The 15,942-nt window shown below is 35.4% G+C and overlaps 1 protein-coding gene across 1 annotated transcript in view; it reads right to left on the bottom strand.

Moving 5' to 3' along the window:
• The window catches only part of TTBK2 (tau tubulin kinase 2), an 89,984-nt gene that overhangs the window by 55,483 nt on the left and 18,559 nt on the right, over nucleotides 1–15,942 (bottom strand). The window contains exon 3 of the mRNA XM_063289878.1: nucleotides 8,949–9,096. Coding sequence (XP_063145948.1) covers nucleotides 8,949–9,096 — 148 coding nt within the window. The remainder of the gene's footprint in view (nucleotides 1–8,948; nucleotides 9,097–15,942) is intronic.

Raw genomic sequence — 15,942 nt, 5'->3', positions numbered from 1 at the left:
TACTGGATCTGTTTACCAAGATGGTTCATTTTATTCTGTGTAAAGGGCTACCATCTGCTCTAGAAGCTACGTGACTGTTTATAAACTATGTTTTCTGATAGGTAAAGATAGGTAAAGGTTTCCCTTGACATTAAGTCCAGTCGTGTCCGACTCCAGGGGGCAGTGCTCATCTCCGTTTCAAAGCCGAAGAGCCGGTGTTTGTCCGTAGACACTTCCATGGTCACGTGGCCGGCATGACTAAACGGAATGCCATTACCTGCCTGTCGAAGTGGTGCCTATTAATCTACTCACATTTGCATGTTTTCGAACTGCTAGGTTGGCCGGAGCTGGGACTAGTAACGGGAGCTCACCCCATCATGCGGATTCGAACCACCGACCTTCCGATTGGCAAGCTCAGCAGCTCAGCGGTTTAACCCGCAGTGCCACCACGTCCCTTATGTTTTCTGATACAGGGGCTTAATTAATCATATGATTTCAGATTGTAGCTCTCAATTGTTATGTTAACGGCAGTGTATCTTAAATTTTTTGCTTTCAGGACCCCTTCCCACTTTTAAAAATTATGGAGCACCCCAAAAGAGCTTTTGTTTGTATGGGTTACATTTATCAATGTTTACTGTATTAAAAATTAAATTGACACTATTTTTTAACAAATAAAACATAATAATGAGAAGAGAGACATTGTTTTTAATTTTTGCAAATATCGTCAATATCTGGCAAATAAGATATTGAGTCCTCGGACCACACTTCAAGAAACACTATGTTAAGGCATGGACAGATAATAACTTATTCAAAGATCAAACAAAGACAGAAGTAGTATAATAAAATTCTATACAGCAGAGATATCAACATTCAAGATATCTTAGAATATATTCCCTATTTATAAGAACCTCTAGTAGTAGAAGATGAAGTAACATCAGCACTCTTGCCAGTACCAAGTTGGAAGGCTACAGATATGGATGGAATAGCAACAGCAACTTGGCAAGCAACAAAAGAAGAATCGGTAAAAGTTCTAACTAAGCTACGCCAGCAAATCTGGAGAACAACACAGTGGCCAACATTGGGAGAAGTCAATCTACACACCAATACCAAAAAAGGAGACTTAATAGAGCGTGCAAACATTTTACAACATCCTTAATTTCACATGTTAGTAGATAATGCTTAGGGTATCTAACAGAGATTAGAGCCCTGCATGGAAATGAAAATGTTGGTTGTTTAAGCTGGTTTTAGAAAAAGCTAAGGAACAAGAGACGTTATTGTCAATGCATGCTGGATAATTGAGAAAGCCAAGGAATCCCCAAAAGAAGTCAATATGAGCTTCATTGATTATATAAGGGTGTTCAGTTTTGTTGGCCATGTCAAGCTGAGGAATGTTCTTAGGAAAATGAGAATCCCAGAATATCTCACTGTCCTAATGCAAAACCTATAGACAGCACAGGAAGTCACACTCTAGAAAGAATATAGCAAAACAAGCTGGCTCCAAGTCAGCAAAGGAGACAATGCTGTATTCTCTCCCTTTATTTATGACACCTATATGCTAAGTATATATTGAGAGATGCTGGATTGGAAGATGAATGTGGTTTTAAAATTGGAGCAATAAACATCAATAACATGTGCTTTGCTGATGACAGTACTCAGATAGTTAAAAATGGAAATGAGCTGCAAGATCTAGTAATGAAAGTCAAGGAACCCATTAAACAAATGGGACTAAGATTAAATACAAAGAAGACCAAACCAATGACAACATGTACAGCAACTAGCCTTAGAATTGGCAGGGAAATTACTGAAGTGGTGGACAGCTTCTGCCTTTTAGGTTTGACAGTCTACAGTAAAGAACCCAGCAGCACAGTCTAGCATTTGGTAAGGTAGCAATGAAGACTTTGGAAATGGTATTTTGATGCCATGACATGTCTATACCTACAAAGATCAGAATAATTCAATCAATGGTTTTTCCTTTGACACTCTATGGAACCAAAAGTTCGATTTCAAAGATGCAGGATAGAAAAATATTGACATTTTTGAACTTTGGCTTTGGAGAAGATTCCTGGGAATATAATGAATAGCCAAGACAACAAATAAATGGATCATAGAACAAATCAATCCAGAGTTCTCACTTGCAGCACAGATGACCAGGCTCAAATTATATTTTGGACTCAACATGCAAAGATCTAGCTCCTTTGAGAACTTCATAAGGCTCAGAAAAGGAAAAGGAAAGAGAAGGACAGCAAAGTGGATGTACTCAGTTACAGCGGTGATGAATATATTGTTGGAAGACCAGGAGGACCAGGCTGGATACAGATCATCCTGGAGGAGATCTATCTATGAGGTCACCAGAGGACTGATTCTTGATGGGCCATAATCAATCAGTCAGTCAGTCAGTCAGTCAGTCAATCAATCAATCAAACAAAGTAATTGTAACTACATTTAAGGCTGGCAAATAATATTTTGCGCAATTCTTACAGCTAACTCTAGTAAATTAACCACAATTAAAATGAAGCCATATTTTTATACTGGATCTGTAATTGTTCCTCCAAAGAACTGGGGGAAAAGCCAAGGCTGCAAACCAAAATAATCTGAAGAAGTTATTTTTCTAATTACAGAAAGTTACAGTGTAGTGCAGCTATAGTAAGTAGTTTCAGTACCTATAACAATCCTCCTGATCCCATTCAGAGAACTGTGTATATTACTCCAGTTTTGAAGCACTTAGCTAATATTTCCTTTGACTCTTCCCAGCCTCACCTTATCATTTTATGTATCTTTTTACAGTCCTGTAGAGGTATAATGAGGTAGTTATAGATACTGGAATTGCAAGACATAGCCCACCTACCCACCCACTTTAGATATTCTAGGGTATAACTTAATTGTAAAGCACAAGATAAATATTTCCCATTCTTCCCTCACTACCATTCTATAATGCAAAGCCTGTGACCCATAGGCTACATGGGGCCTCTGAACAGCACCACAACACACTACCAAAACTGGGCTGCCAAATACCTTATTTTTGGGATATTCAGTTTTTCTCTCCCCCTGCAACCAAAATGTGAACATGGAAGTGGGAAGCTTTTCTATGCTTTACCCCATATCCCAATTCTCCCAAAACAGGCCAAAATCACAGATTGTGGACACTAATGGAGAGAGCCAGAAGACACTGTTCACCAGACTACCCCTCCTTCATGCCCTCACTACCAGATATACTAATTTCCCCTCTGTTGTTGGTCTGCTACAGACCTAACAGCTTACAAAACATGGCATGGAAGGCAAAAATTAAGCACAGGTAGAATAACAGGTAGAAGTCAAAGGACTGTTTCTGCTTTCACCTTTCAATTTTTTCCTCCTACAGTTCTTTTGCTACAGGGATGAGTCAGGGATAACTTCCTCCCTTGCCATTGCTTTTCTCCTTTATTAAAGACTTCCTTTTACTTGCATTGATGTTAAGCATCAGGGTACTAACCTGACAATCATGATAGGGAAGGGAAAGGAGACTGTTCAGCCTTTTCTTCTGCCCTTTGTGGTTAAGTTGAGAGAGAAAGAGGAGGTGGTGTTGGGCAAATGTAACCCACACCTTCATCTCCCCTAGACTATACTGCAATGTGCCAAAACAAGATGGATGGGCTGCCCATTCAGGAGATGCAGCTGGTACGATATATGGTATCCCATCTCCTAGTAGGTGAGAGTTACTACGGATAATTTGTAACAGTGCTGCAGGTGCTGTACTACCTTACAACAGACTTCTGAGTACAATATGAAGTACAGATTTTCACAGATTTTCACTTATTAAGCTGTTGGCTTCTATATATTACTGGTAGTGTTCCCTCCAGATAGACATGGCCTCTTCTCATCGCTCATCCCAGGAAGGAATGCATAAGATCCCCTCCATGCCAGAGGTGGTGGTGGGGTCTAGAGGTCAATGTTCGTCTGTTGTGACTCCTTCCCTCTGATACAACCTTCCTAATGATTGACAACTGCTCAATCATTTAGAAAGGTAACCAAGACAGTTTTGCTTAATCTTTAGAATTTGACCAACATTATTAGAATGGTTGCTGGTTGAGGAAATGTCACTGAGATTATTTTTAAATTTGTTAAATTCTTTTAATAATTTGTATTGCTTTTCTGTGGAAACTGCCTAGAGTCATACTGAAATGTTGTAGTATACCCAAATTTTAAAATTAAATAAATAAAATGAATGTTCTCAATGACTCTGAGTGGCCTCACAACAAGCAAAGAGATTACAATATGTCAAAATAAGTGGGAATTTTCAGTTTTTGTGTGAATTGGATTTATTTAGAAATGCTGGTATTTTTTTTTCTTCCATAAGTACATCTGTCTGACCAATGCCAAAGGGCCTTGCAAGTTCCCCCCAAACAAACCAAAATTCTGGGTTATGTAAACACTATAATTCAATTAAGGAAAACTTGTCACAGAATCACTGCAATCTTAGTAGGCCTCAGCTAAAATACTGTAAACATTCCAGTTTAAATCAAGCTCAAATAGTTCATTACTTTAGCGTCGTACATGCTGAAACAAGATGGATTATTTTTATTATTTTAATTTCAAGTGGCAAAAAGAATAGCAGTTCTACAGTTCTATTTTCTTATGTTGGCAAGGAACATAAAGCTAAGCATAGAAACAGAGTATTTGGCAGCTTTGAACTTGGCTCTGAATGCAGCTAGCTTCTCAATGAAGTCAAAATTTAGAAAGCTAAGTAGATTTTTTTTCATTTTATATATCATTCACACAAACAGGATTCATATAAGTATAGTATATGAACACAGGATAGTCCTTACAGTATGCATGAAAGACACTTGCTTAATCTGCACTCTGGTTTGAATCAACCATTCAAGTGCCATGAATGGATAAAAAGATATGCAAATTTTGAGTGAAATGTGTTATAAAGTAGACAATATACCACCAATATTTTAATTTAATTTTAATTTATTTGATTTAGGCACCACCCAACTCCAAATGACTCTGAGCAACTCATGATGTAATCAAAAGATAAAATATAACAATTCAAAAGCAAACCAACAAAACAAATAAGAAGCAGCTAAAGAACAAGATGGCAAGTCCAACCAAGAAGAAAACTCACAAAATTCTATCCTTTCGTGCCCATTAAACTGGTGGACAGCATCAATAAACTTGCTATTACAACATACAAGTCCAAGCCCTGCTGAGAAAGAATCATTATGGTCTCTGAATTTTTTTTTTCACTTCTTTCAAAGAGTAGTTTTATTGGGATATTTTCTTAAATGCAGGAATAGAGAAGTAGAGAACACTTGCCAGACTTATCTTTGTGACCATACCCTGCTGGTCAGACTCCCCAGTTGCTAAGCACATTGCAAGTCCTCTTTTACAGACATTTGTATCATAAGAGATGGACAGCAGGGAAAGAAGCTGGAGGGTTATGAGTTCACCCCTACTATCTTCCTCCATGCAGCTACAAATATTTGGAAAGGAATCTCCAACAAGCCTGAAGTCAACAGTCATATGATAGAAGCAATCTGGCACAACATAAAGGCTTAAAAGCTTTCAGCACTCTCTCTTACAAAAAGTTCCTAAAATAAACCCCAACCACAAATAGAGAACAGATCAATTTATGGAAGATAAAATAAATGAAACAATTTTTTTCATAATAAGAAAGCAAATGCTGGGATGTACTCAGGATCTGTACTGAGACTTACAGCCTTTTATTCCTTTATGTAAAGCGGTAATTTTCAAACCCAGCAGCAAAGCCAATCTGTCTGTCTTTCTCACTCATTCACACAGAAAAATAGATAACAGACCATGAGCGCAGTGAAAGAGGTTATTTACAATATAAAGGTAAAGGTCTCTGTCAAACCTGGCTCTTGGTAACGTCATGGACAGGTCTATGTTGTTTGGTTTGACATTTATCTTCTTCCAGAATGTTTCTTTTACTTCCCAATCTAACTTATAACTATGGTATTCCATGGAGGTATTCCACCCAAGATTAACAAGATTTGACCCATCTTAGCTTCTGAGTTCTGACAAGGTCAGCCAGGTGCTGCCACCTGCTGAAACTATCTGTATACTAAAAGTAAATAGAAGAGCAAAGGGTAAGGAGTTCCCTATGTTCCCACTAACTGAATTTTTGGTTGAAATGTGACATAAAGTGGAGCCTATACTGATCAACTAAGTGGACAAACAGGATCAGGAGGGAGAAGGCATTTTTAAGTCTCTTGATTCCCAAACAATCTCATAAAATTATAACTGAGGTCACTTTACATAAAAATAGCCTTGAATGTTAGTATCCCAAATGGGTTAATACACTACATATACCTCCTAGTTGATGGGATCTGGGCAACAGAATGTTGGGTTGCAAGGTAGTATCTAGATTAGACATCTTAGCTTGCATAGAACAGTATGAGCATGCTTAGAGAAAACTGGGTTATGGTAGCACTTGTGGCTTATTGCCCAAATTGTGCCAAAATTAAATTATATGGTACTGTCAGCAGGTAGCAGAGGTGCAACTCAGGCTGGTGACCGAGTCTACATCTTTTCTATCTTACTAAAAAGTGTTACATGATAGCCTCAACACCATGATCAAGGAGAAGAGAGTAGTTCTTATCATGAGGAACACCTTATCTGTGACTAGGGACACTGCTCTGAAGATACTGGAATCTGAGTGCCTATTTGTTATGTTGGGTTGTAGAGACAAACTAGGAGTCCTGCTTATGTACCAATTGCTCTGCTGCCCCAAGTTTCTAAGCAGTTTTCTTGCGGAGGATCCTTGTCTTTTGGTGTTGGGTGACTACAATTTGCCAGCTTTGGAGGCTGGGTTGGGTAAAACTCAGGAATTCATGTCTTCCATGGCAACTGTGAGCTTGTCTGAGGTTATCTCAGGCTGAACACAGTAGGTGGTCATATCTTGGATCTCACTTTTGTCTCAGAACTGTTGTCATGTGCTGGGGAAGAAATGGCAAACTGAAGACAGTCACTCTCTCTCAGCCCAACCCACCTCACAGAATAGTTTGTTGTAAGGAAAACAGGAGGCAAGAGTATTAGGTATGTTCACCATCTTGAGTTAATATTGAAAAAAAAAGTCAGAATAAAAATCGTCTGATGATAATGATGTTGATGACGATGACAATGACGATGACAATGCAAGAACCAGGGACAAATTTGGGGCGGGGGAAATCATGCAACATATGAATGAATGCAATCAAGGGGGAAATAATCATTATGTTAGGTGATATGACTTAATGAATGGGAACATGATGAGAGAGTACAGAAGAAGTAAAATGGCCATTTAGAGTCCCAAAATTTTTATTTATTTTATATTTCAAATTTCATCACCGCCCATCTCGCACAAAGCAACTCTTGGAAAGAGATTAGTGATTGTTTGATCTCCCTCAACTTAGGCAAGTGTCTATTTGTTATATATACTTGGTTTAAGCCTACATCTACTTATCTTATACTCATGGGAAAGAAGTTAATCTAATTTTTCACTGAACAAAAGGACCACAGAATAAAACAGAAGAGAGATATGTCCAGAAGATAGGCACAAAAAGTCCCAGATTTAAGAGGAAAAGGAACTGAAACTTGTAGTGATAGAGAGAACAAGAAAGCACACTATGATACAGAAAGAAAAAAATATTTAACAGAATATACTGAAATCAAATACATTAAAATGAAAAAAAAATGTGTTGGTAACTTACCCGTGCAAACTTCCTTTAATATAAATACAGAAACTAACTCTTCTAATATGGTTGATATATCTAGATCATATAACTACAAAATCATTTCTTCATCAATAGCTACATCAATGCTTTTAAAATTTACAAATTTAAAGGCCTTCAATATTTTGTTATTGTATTCTATTTTTGTTTCAGCTACACAATTTCTATTTATCCTATAATCAAGTAAAATTGAAATATTCTACATGCATGCTAAGTGTCAGCAGCGTCACAGAGAGTATTGACAAACTCCTCGCAAATGATAATTTGTTATGTTGCTGACTTTCAGAATTGGCAGTTTTGAAATCACAAGCTTTCCAAAAACAAAATACCTACTGAATTTTGGCTAAGCTCAGTCCCATCCCAGCTGTTCTTTTACCAGTTCTCCAACATTAATATTTCATTTATGATAACTGTGGAGGTGCTAATAGAAATGGAAGGTTTGGTCATGCATTTTATTCAGCCCATGAGTCTTACACAGAAAAACTTCCAGTCCAAGTTTGTAAAAAATTATAATTTGCAGGGGCTGTTTGACCCTCTCCAAAGAGCAGTTATTCACATTAGTGCTGCTAAAAGATACAACTTACAAAAATTGAAAAGTTAAGGTTTGCAATGGGAGAAGTGATGTTGTGTGCTTATCCAGATTTCCGCATGTCACACTTGCAGAATATGTTTACAAAGCAGGGACAAGGGGATAACCAGGAAAAAAAAACAGCTGCAGGAAAGACTGGGGACAAGAATAAGCAAGAATACATTTGGAATTAGCTTGTTTTTCAAAGATTTTAAAGAACACATATTTTTCTATAGTTATCTGTAAAAGCTCAAAACAAACACATGCTGCATTCATGATCCCCAATATAAAGATTGTTAAGAACATGAATGCCGCCATATGTCATAGTTCAAGTCATGCATATAAACCAAGGCATTAAAGCCATTATTAAGGTCAATGTAAATTTAACTTTCCTATTTTTAACCTCAGCATTAAAGTTATAATCCTTAACACACTGATCTGTAATTAAGCCTTACTCAATAAGGTGTCTGATATACATAGAACTGCATTCAGAATTACTGTTTATTTGTTACATTAGCCACCAAGCCGATCAATGAATACCCTGTTCATACACAGAGCTTTTCCTGTTTTCTCAAGATTGTCCCCTGTTCTGAATTTCAGACTTTCAGAACAGTGGGTCAAACTCTATATCTTAGCAATGTGTGTCAGAGGCTTAACAATCACAGTATAAAGATCTTTGTTCACCTTACCTTGCAGTTTTTTCAACACAGCTACTTCCATTTTCAGAACTTGCTTTGGCTGCTGTGCTGACTCGACCTTCAATGCAACGTTCTCTCGAGTAAGTATGTCTATTGCATCATAAATTTCTCCAAATCCTCCACCACCAATCTTCTTCATCTGTAACGAATAAGAATATTAAACATAGTGCATTATTTAAAAATTACAGAGCTTTTGAGTTAACTAATCTAAACTTTGAACATTGTCTAATTACTAAAAGTAGTGTTATTTAAACTCTATCATACTCATACTCTTACATTATGTAAACTTACCTTATCATTATAGCTGAGAAATAAACTAGGCAAAAGAATAGATTATGCCATCACGAATTCTAAAAGGACATTGTTGGCTGTATATGAGCAATGATTTCTGAAAACTAAAAAGCTCCATGACACTACTGTTACAATCAGAATACTAATATCCAGAATTTTCAAATTCCCCATCACTTACAAAACTAGAATTATGCAAAGTAGTAAGAACAGTGGTAGAAAAATGTATCAAAGTAGGATTATCACCCATTTAAAATAAATGTTAGCCAATCATACATAAGTATTTAAATTGGAAATACAATTTCATATGTAGATTTAATCAAATGCAAAATATTGATTTTCCCTGGTTGATAAATAACACAGGCATCCATTGCAAAAGCTGAAATTTTTAGAAGCAGCTTTCATACCATGGAAACAAGGAAGAATATTTTTTTCTAAAATGCTGCCTATTACCTACAAGAATATCTAATAGCTCTGGGCTTTTTTTAGAAGAAACAACAGTATTAAAATAAAACAATTAATATATAAATAATTAATATAAAACTACATGCAAATATTTTAACTAAAAAGACTTTAGTCGATTAACAGGTTAAATAAAATGTATTATTCCAACTGATCAACTAAAAACAGAAACCATTAAGATTTAAATTAACTGTATTGGCTGTAGCACTCGTTGTTCTGAGATCTTGAAATCAGAAGAAGCAGATCATTTGTCTGTTACCATCTGCTGCTAACAGGTTGGCCAAGGGAGATCCCCATCTTGCTGCAATCTTGTTAAAACTCTTCAGATACAGGATTCATTCCCCCATGAGTACTGAGGATTCGTCCATTTGGCTGTAGTGTTCAGTGATCCCTATGTACTCTACTGATATGGGAAACAGGCATTTCTCCATCCATGCCATTAGTCAGAGCCAGCCATTTGTCCTCAGCATCATTTGGTTAATATGGAATGTCAACACCTTATGAGACTACAGTTCCTGAATTGAATTGTTTTGGAAGTGGGTTCTCCACCCTATTAGATTGATATTGTCATGTGATTCCTCTCATTGGAATCCAAAGTACCATATTGGATGGGATTAGCTACCAATCAAAAGTTCGCCTTCTGATATCATATGGATTTCAAGGGATTTGATGAATAAAGTCTCTAAAATAGACGTATTGCCAAAGACTTTTTCCGATCATAATCCTGTAAGTATGACAATAAAGAAAACATTCAAGACATTCAGATGAAGATTGAATGAATTAATTTTACAAAAAGAAAAGGTTGTGGAAGACTGTAAGAGGAAATTAAATGACTTTTTAAATATCAATTTGGATAATGAAATAGATTTAAAACTGTTTGGGACACTAGTAAAGCGGTTATGAGGGGTCATTTTATCTATCATAACTGTAATGTTAAAAAGAAATCTCAACAACACTCACAAACCATTTTGGATCAGATTAAGTTGAAAGAAACTGAGTTACAGAAAAAAACAACAGATAACATTCTGTATCAACTTAAGTTATTACATCAGCAATTGTTGATGTTGACTGTGAAAGAAATAAAAACAAAATTGAAATATGCTAAACAGAGACATTTTGAATTTGCAAATAAACCAGGAAGATGGTTAGTGTATAAACTAAGGAAAGAAAGAGAGAAGAAAATGATATTAAAAATTCAAGAAGGAAATGTTGAACTATTGGATAATGAGAGGATTAAGAAAGCATTCTATCGTTTCTTCTCCAATTTGTATAAAAAACAAGAAGTCTCCCTGGAGAAGATAGATAAATATTTGAATAATCAAAATCTATCAAAACTTTCACAGTCACAGAAAGCAGTAATGAATAATCCTATAACTATTTTTGAAATAGTTGAAGCTATAAAAAAAACTAAATTGGAAAAAGCACCAGGTCCAGATGGTTTGCCGGCACTATACTACAGATGTTTTGAGGATCAGATTCTTCAACCTTTTAAAAGACTGATGAACTCCATTCTGCAGGGTTCTGCAATGCCAGACTCAAGGAAAGAAGCTAATATTGCACTTTTACCAAAGGAAGGACAAGACCCTTCTTTAATTAAGAATTATAGAGCAATTTCACTGCTGAACAATGATTACAAAATATTTGCTTCAATATTAGCTGAAAGAATGAGGAAAATTTTACAAGAATTTATTCACCATGACCAATGTGGGTTCTTTCCCAAAATACAACTAAAAGACAACGTAAGAACCGTTTTGGGTATTATAGAATACCTACAATATCATAATGAGTACCAAGCAGCTCTTATTCAACTAGATGCAGAGAAAGCCTTTGACAATTTGAACTGGAGTTTTATGTTTAAAGCCTTGGAAAATATGGTTTTTGGAGAGCATTATATTCAGGGAATTAAGGCAATCTACACACCTCAAAAGGTGTGTAAATGATGATTTAATTGACCCATGTCACATACAAAAAGGAACAAGACAAGGGTGTCCTTTGTCACCTTTGCTTTTTATTTTGGTGTTGGAAGTTTTTAATAGAGATATTAGACAAGACGAACAAATAAAGGGCTTAAAGATAAAAAAAGAGGTTTTCAAATTGAGGGCTTTTGCTGATGGTTTAGTTTTGATATTACAGGATCCTTTGGATACCGTGGAACATTTGATGAAGAAATTGAAGGAATCTGGGTCATTGGCAGGCCTTAAAGTAAATAAACAAAAAACAAAGATGTTGACTAAAAATATGACTGTGTGATCAAGAACTGTTAATGGGTAAGAATGGTTTTAAGATGGGAAAAAAGGTTAAATATTTGGGGGTAATTTTATCAACCAGGAATAGTATGTTGTTTCAGAATAATTATGTTAAAATTTGGAATGATGTTAAAAAAGATTTTTAAAAAAAGATCAGGATTTACCTGATTTAAAATTGTATTTTGATGCTTGCTGTTTGCTTTGGATGAAGGAATGGATAACTTTGAAGAACAGGAAGTTATTGGAACTTGAAGAACACGAATTGAGATTTTGGTGGCACACCTATTTGCGGTATGATAACGTTAATAAACTTTATTTTGTCAGGAATGCCATAGTGAGGGTTTGGAATAAATAAAAAGCATGATTGTCACCTAATGTACCATTGTGATTGTCACCTCAAGAAGCATTTGTTAGAAGAGAAAATGTGGGGAAAACAAGCTGGTTAAATTACAAAGAATTGTTAAACTTTCAAAAAGGGTGAATCTAAACTTAAAATAAGGGAACAGTTAGAGTTGGAAGGTTTTACATGTCATTGGTTTACATATGTGCAATTGTCAGAACATTTTAAAGTGGACAAAAAGAATTTTAAATTTGTTAATGAAACAACTCAATTTGAAATGGAACTCTGTACAAATGATGAACATGTCATTACAAAGATGCATAAGATGTTGTTACAAATGAATTTAGAAGATGAGCAAGTTAAAGAATGTATGATTAAATGGGCCAAGAATTTTGGATATAATATTATGTTGGAGCAATGGGATAACATGTGGAATAAAGGTTTGAAATTTACGTTGAATTATAACTTAAAAAGAGATTGTTTATAAAATGATGTATCATTGGTATTTAACTCCTGATGAGTTGTCAAACATGTATAATGGGGTAATGAATGTTTGTTGGAAATGTTCTCTTGGTGAAGGAACTTTTTATCAACTTTGGTGGACTTGTGAGAAGGCTAAAAATTTCTGGGATCAAATATGTGTTAATATTCAAAAGATTCTTAAAGTTCTTTAAGTATAAAAGAAACCAGAACTGTTTCTCTTGGTTGATGGAGAAACAGCTCGAGAAACAACATGGGACTTTGCTTTTATATATGATTACAGCAACAAGACTTTTAAATGCACTAAGATGGAAAGACTCACAAATCTACAGTGGAGGAATGGATGATTAAACTAATAAAACTAGACGAAATGGCTAAGCTAACAGTGTTGATAAGAGAAAATACTGTGTCTGGATTTGTTTCTACTTGGCAACCACTTTTAGATTATTTGCTTGTGTCTGAAAAAAATGAAGCTTTGATTTTGGGTATTAATGATTAAATGGTTTGATTTTATAGAAATAATGTTACTGAGGTTTAACTAATGGTAATCTATATAAAATGCATTTATATCTGTATTGGAGAAGTTCGGAAGTCACTTTCTTTTTCTGCTTTCTATCTAATTCTGCACTTTTACAGTTTTTCTTTTTTCTTTAGTTCTGTACTCTGTCTTACCTATATTCTATATTTTATATTTTAACTATATTTGAAAATCAATAAAGTTCTTTTTTTTTAAAAAGGAAAATTTGCCTTCTATAGTTGGCAAGTAGTTTCTGCTGGTGATCTGCTCCTGGATCTGCTCTGAAAGAATGAGCAAGCTCTTGGCAGAGTTCACCTCAAAACTATGCTCCTAGAGGTACCTAAGCATCAGACTGTGACTGCTCATTATTCTCTCTATAGGAGCGCTCTGATAATTAGCTTGTCCAGGTAAGCATAAATATGGATACCCATAAGGACCCCACCACCTTGATAAATACTCTGATTGCTGAGACCAGTCCAAAGGAGTGTGCTTTGAACTGGAACTGGTTCTTTCTGTACATAAAACTGAGGAATCTCTGATGGGACAGCCTGATTGCCTAGTATAAACAAGCCCCTGACAGATCCATGGAGGAAATCATCTGGTATGATAGCTTCTGCTGTCAGCTTAATCTCTCCATTCTGAAGATTTGATGGTAATGTAATTGAAGCAGCTTGAGACTCAGGATGGCTCTCCATGTCTTATTTTCTTCAGTAAAATAAATAGAATGGAGAAACATTCTTGTACGCTCTATTAAACCAGTGTCCAGTAAGTGGTTTATTGTGAACCTGTCTCCTGGTCTTTTCTAAATTTCAGAACATATTCCACTGAACTACAGATGTAATCGAAATTATTCAACCCCCATTGCAAATCAGGTTGATTGTCAAAATGGACAGACTTTCAGCTGTTTGCAATGAACAAATCAAACAAAAGCAATTGAAATAGCTCAACACAACGAATGCTTCAAGTGGTGTCCCCAAAGTCAACTGAAGATGCAACTTATAATGACTTCTCCAGTCTCAAAATTATTCAACCCCCTGAATAGAATCCGTCACAACAGCACACATACAGTATGCAAAACAGATGTTGTCTCAAGCACACCTGATACAACTAATCAAGGCGTCATTCACAGAGGATGTCCTCTAGCACCTTTGTTATTTATCTTAGTACTGGAAGTTTTAAACAGAGACATTAGAAGTGATGAACGAATAAAGGGACTAAAAATTAAACAAGAAGAATTTAAATTAAGAGCTTTTGCTGATGATTTAGTTTTGATATTAGAGGATCCCCTGGAAACTGCAGAACATCTGATGAAGAAATTGAACGAATTTGGGTCAGTGGCAGGTCTTTAAGTAAATAAACAAAAAACTAAAATGTTAACTAAAAATATGACACTGTCCAATCAAGACTCATTGATGGGTAAGATGGGATTTCAGACTGAAAAAAAAGTCATCTTTCTGGTAATAATTTTGTCAATTAAAAATAGTATGTTATTTCAAAATAACTTTGTTAAAATTTGGAATGATGTGAAAAAAGATTTGATGAGATGGGGGGAATTGCAATTGTCTCTCTTGGGAAGAATATCTGTGATTAAGATGAATGTTTTGCCTAGGATGTTGTTTCTTTTACATCATACTGGATCAATGGGAGAGTATGTGGACGAAAGGTTTGAAATTTACGCTGAATTATAATTTGAAAGAAAACTTCTATAAGATGATGTATCATTGGTATTTAACTCCTGATAAGTTGTCAAAAAAGTATAATGATGTAATTAACATCTGTTGGAAATGTTTACAGGGTGAAGGAATCTTTTACCATCTTTGGTGGACTTGTGAGAAGGCTAAAAAGTTCTAGCATCAAATATGTATTACTATTCGAAAGATTCTTAAAGTAAATATACAAAGAAAACCAGAACTTTTTCTTTTGGGATTGATGGAAAAGGAATTAGAGAAACAACATGGAGTGTTGCTGTTATACATGATCACAGCTGCAAGACTGTTACATGCACAATGATGGAAAGATCCACAAATACCTATGGTTGAAGATTGGATTGTTAAACTAATGGACTTGGCTCAAATGGCTAAACTAACAGGTTTAATAAGAGATCATTCTGTTTCTGCATTTATATTAACTTGGCAACCACTTTTGGACTACTTGCTTGTAATAGAAAAAAATGACGTTTTGATTTTGGGTTTTAGAGATTAAATGGTTTGCTCTAATAGAAATAATGTTAAGATAGGTTAATTAATTGTAAGAGACTGGATGTGTAAACTTATCTATATCCTGTAGTTTTTTAATTCATTCTTGCTAACTTTCCCTTTGCATAGGTGAATAATAAAAGCATTTTCCAATGTCAGGCATGAATGCTGTCTTGACACACACTCTAAAGAAATCACGCACCCACTCCATAAGCAAGCCACATCTGTATTTTAACATTTTACCAGTTATCTGGTGAAACATTAAATCTGTTTACATCTGCATAGCATGTGCGATTTTCTTGTTGCTGTATCTTCTTGGACATTAACATTTATTGCATTCATTTCAATTCCTTTATTTGACATCTCTGTAAATCCTATTCATATCTCTAAAATACTCCTTTTTTTTAGAACGTTATTATTTTTCAAGATATAGTTAAGATACAAACAAAAGAAAATA

This window comes from Candoia aspera, chromosome 1, assembly GCF_035149785.1.
Source record: "Candoia aspera isolate rCanAsp1 chromosome 1, rCanAsp1.hap2, whole genome shotgun sequence".
Taxonomy (NCBI): Eukaryota; Metazoa; Chordata; class Lepidosauria; order Squamata; family Boidae; genus Candoia; species Candoia aspera.
This window is presented reverse-complemented; position numbering and strand designations above follow the sequence as displayed.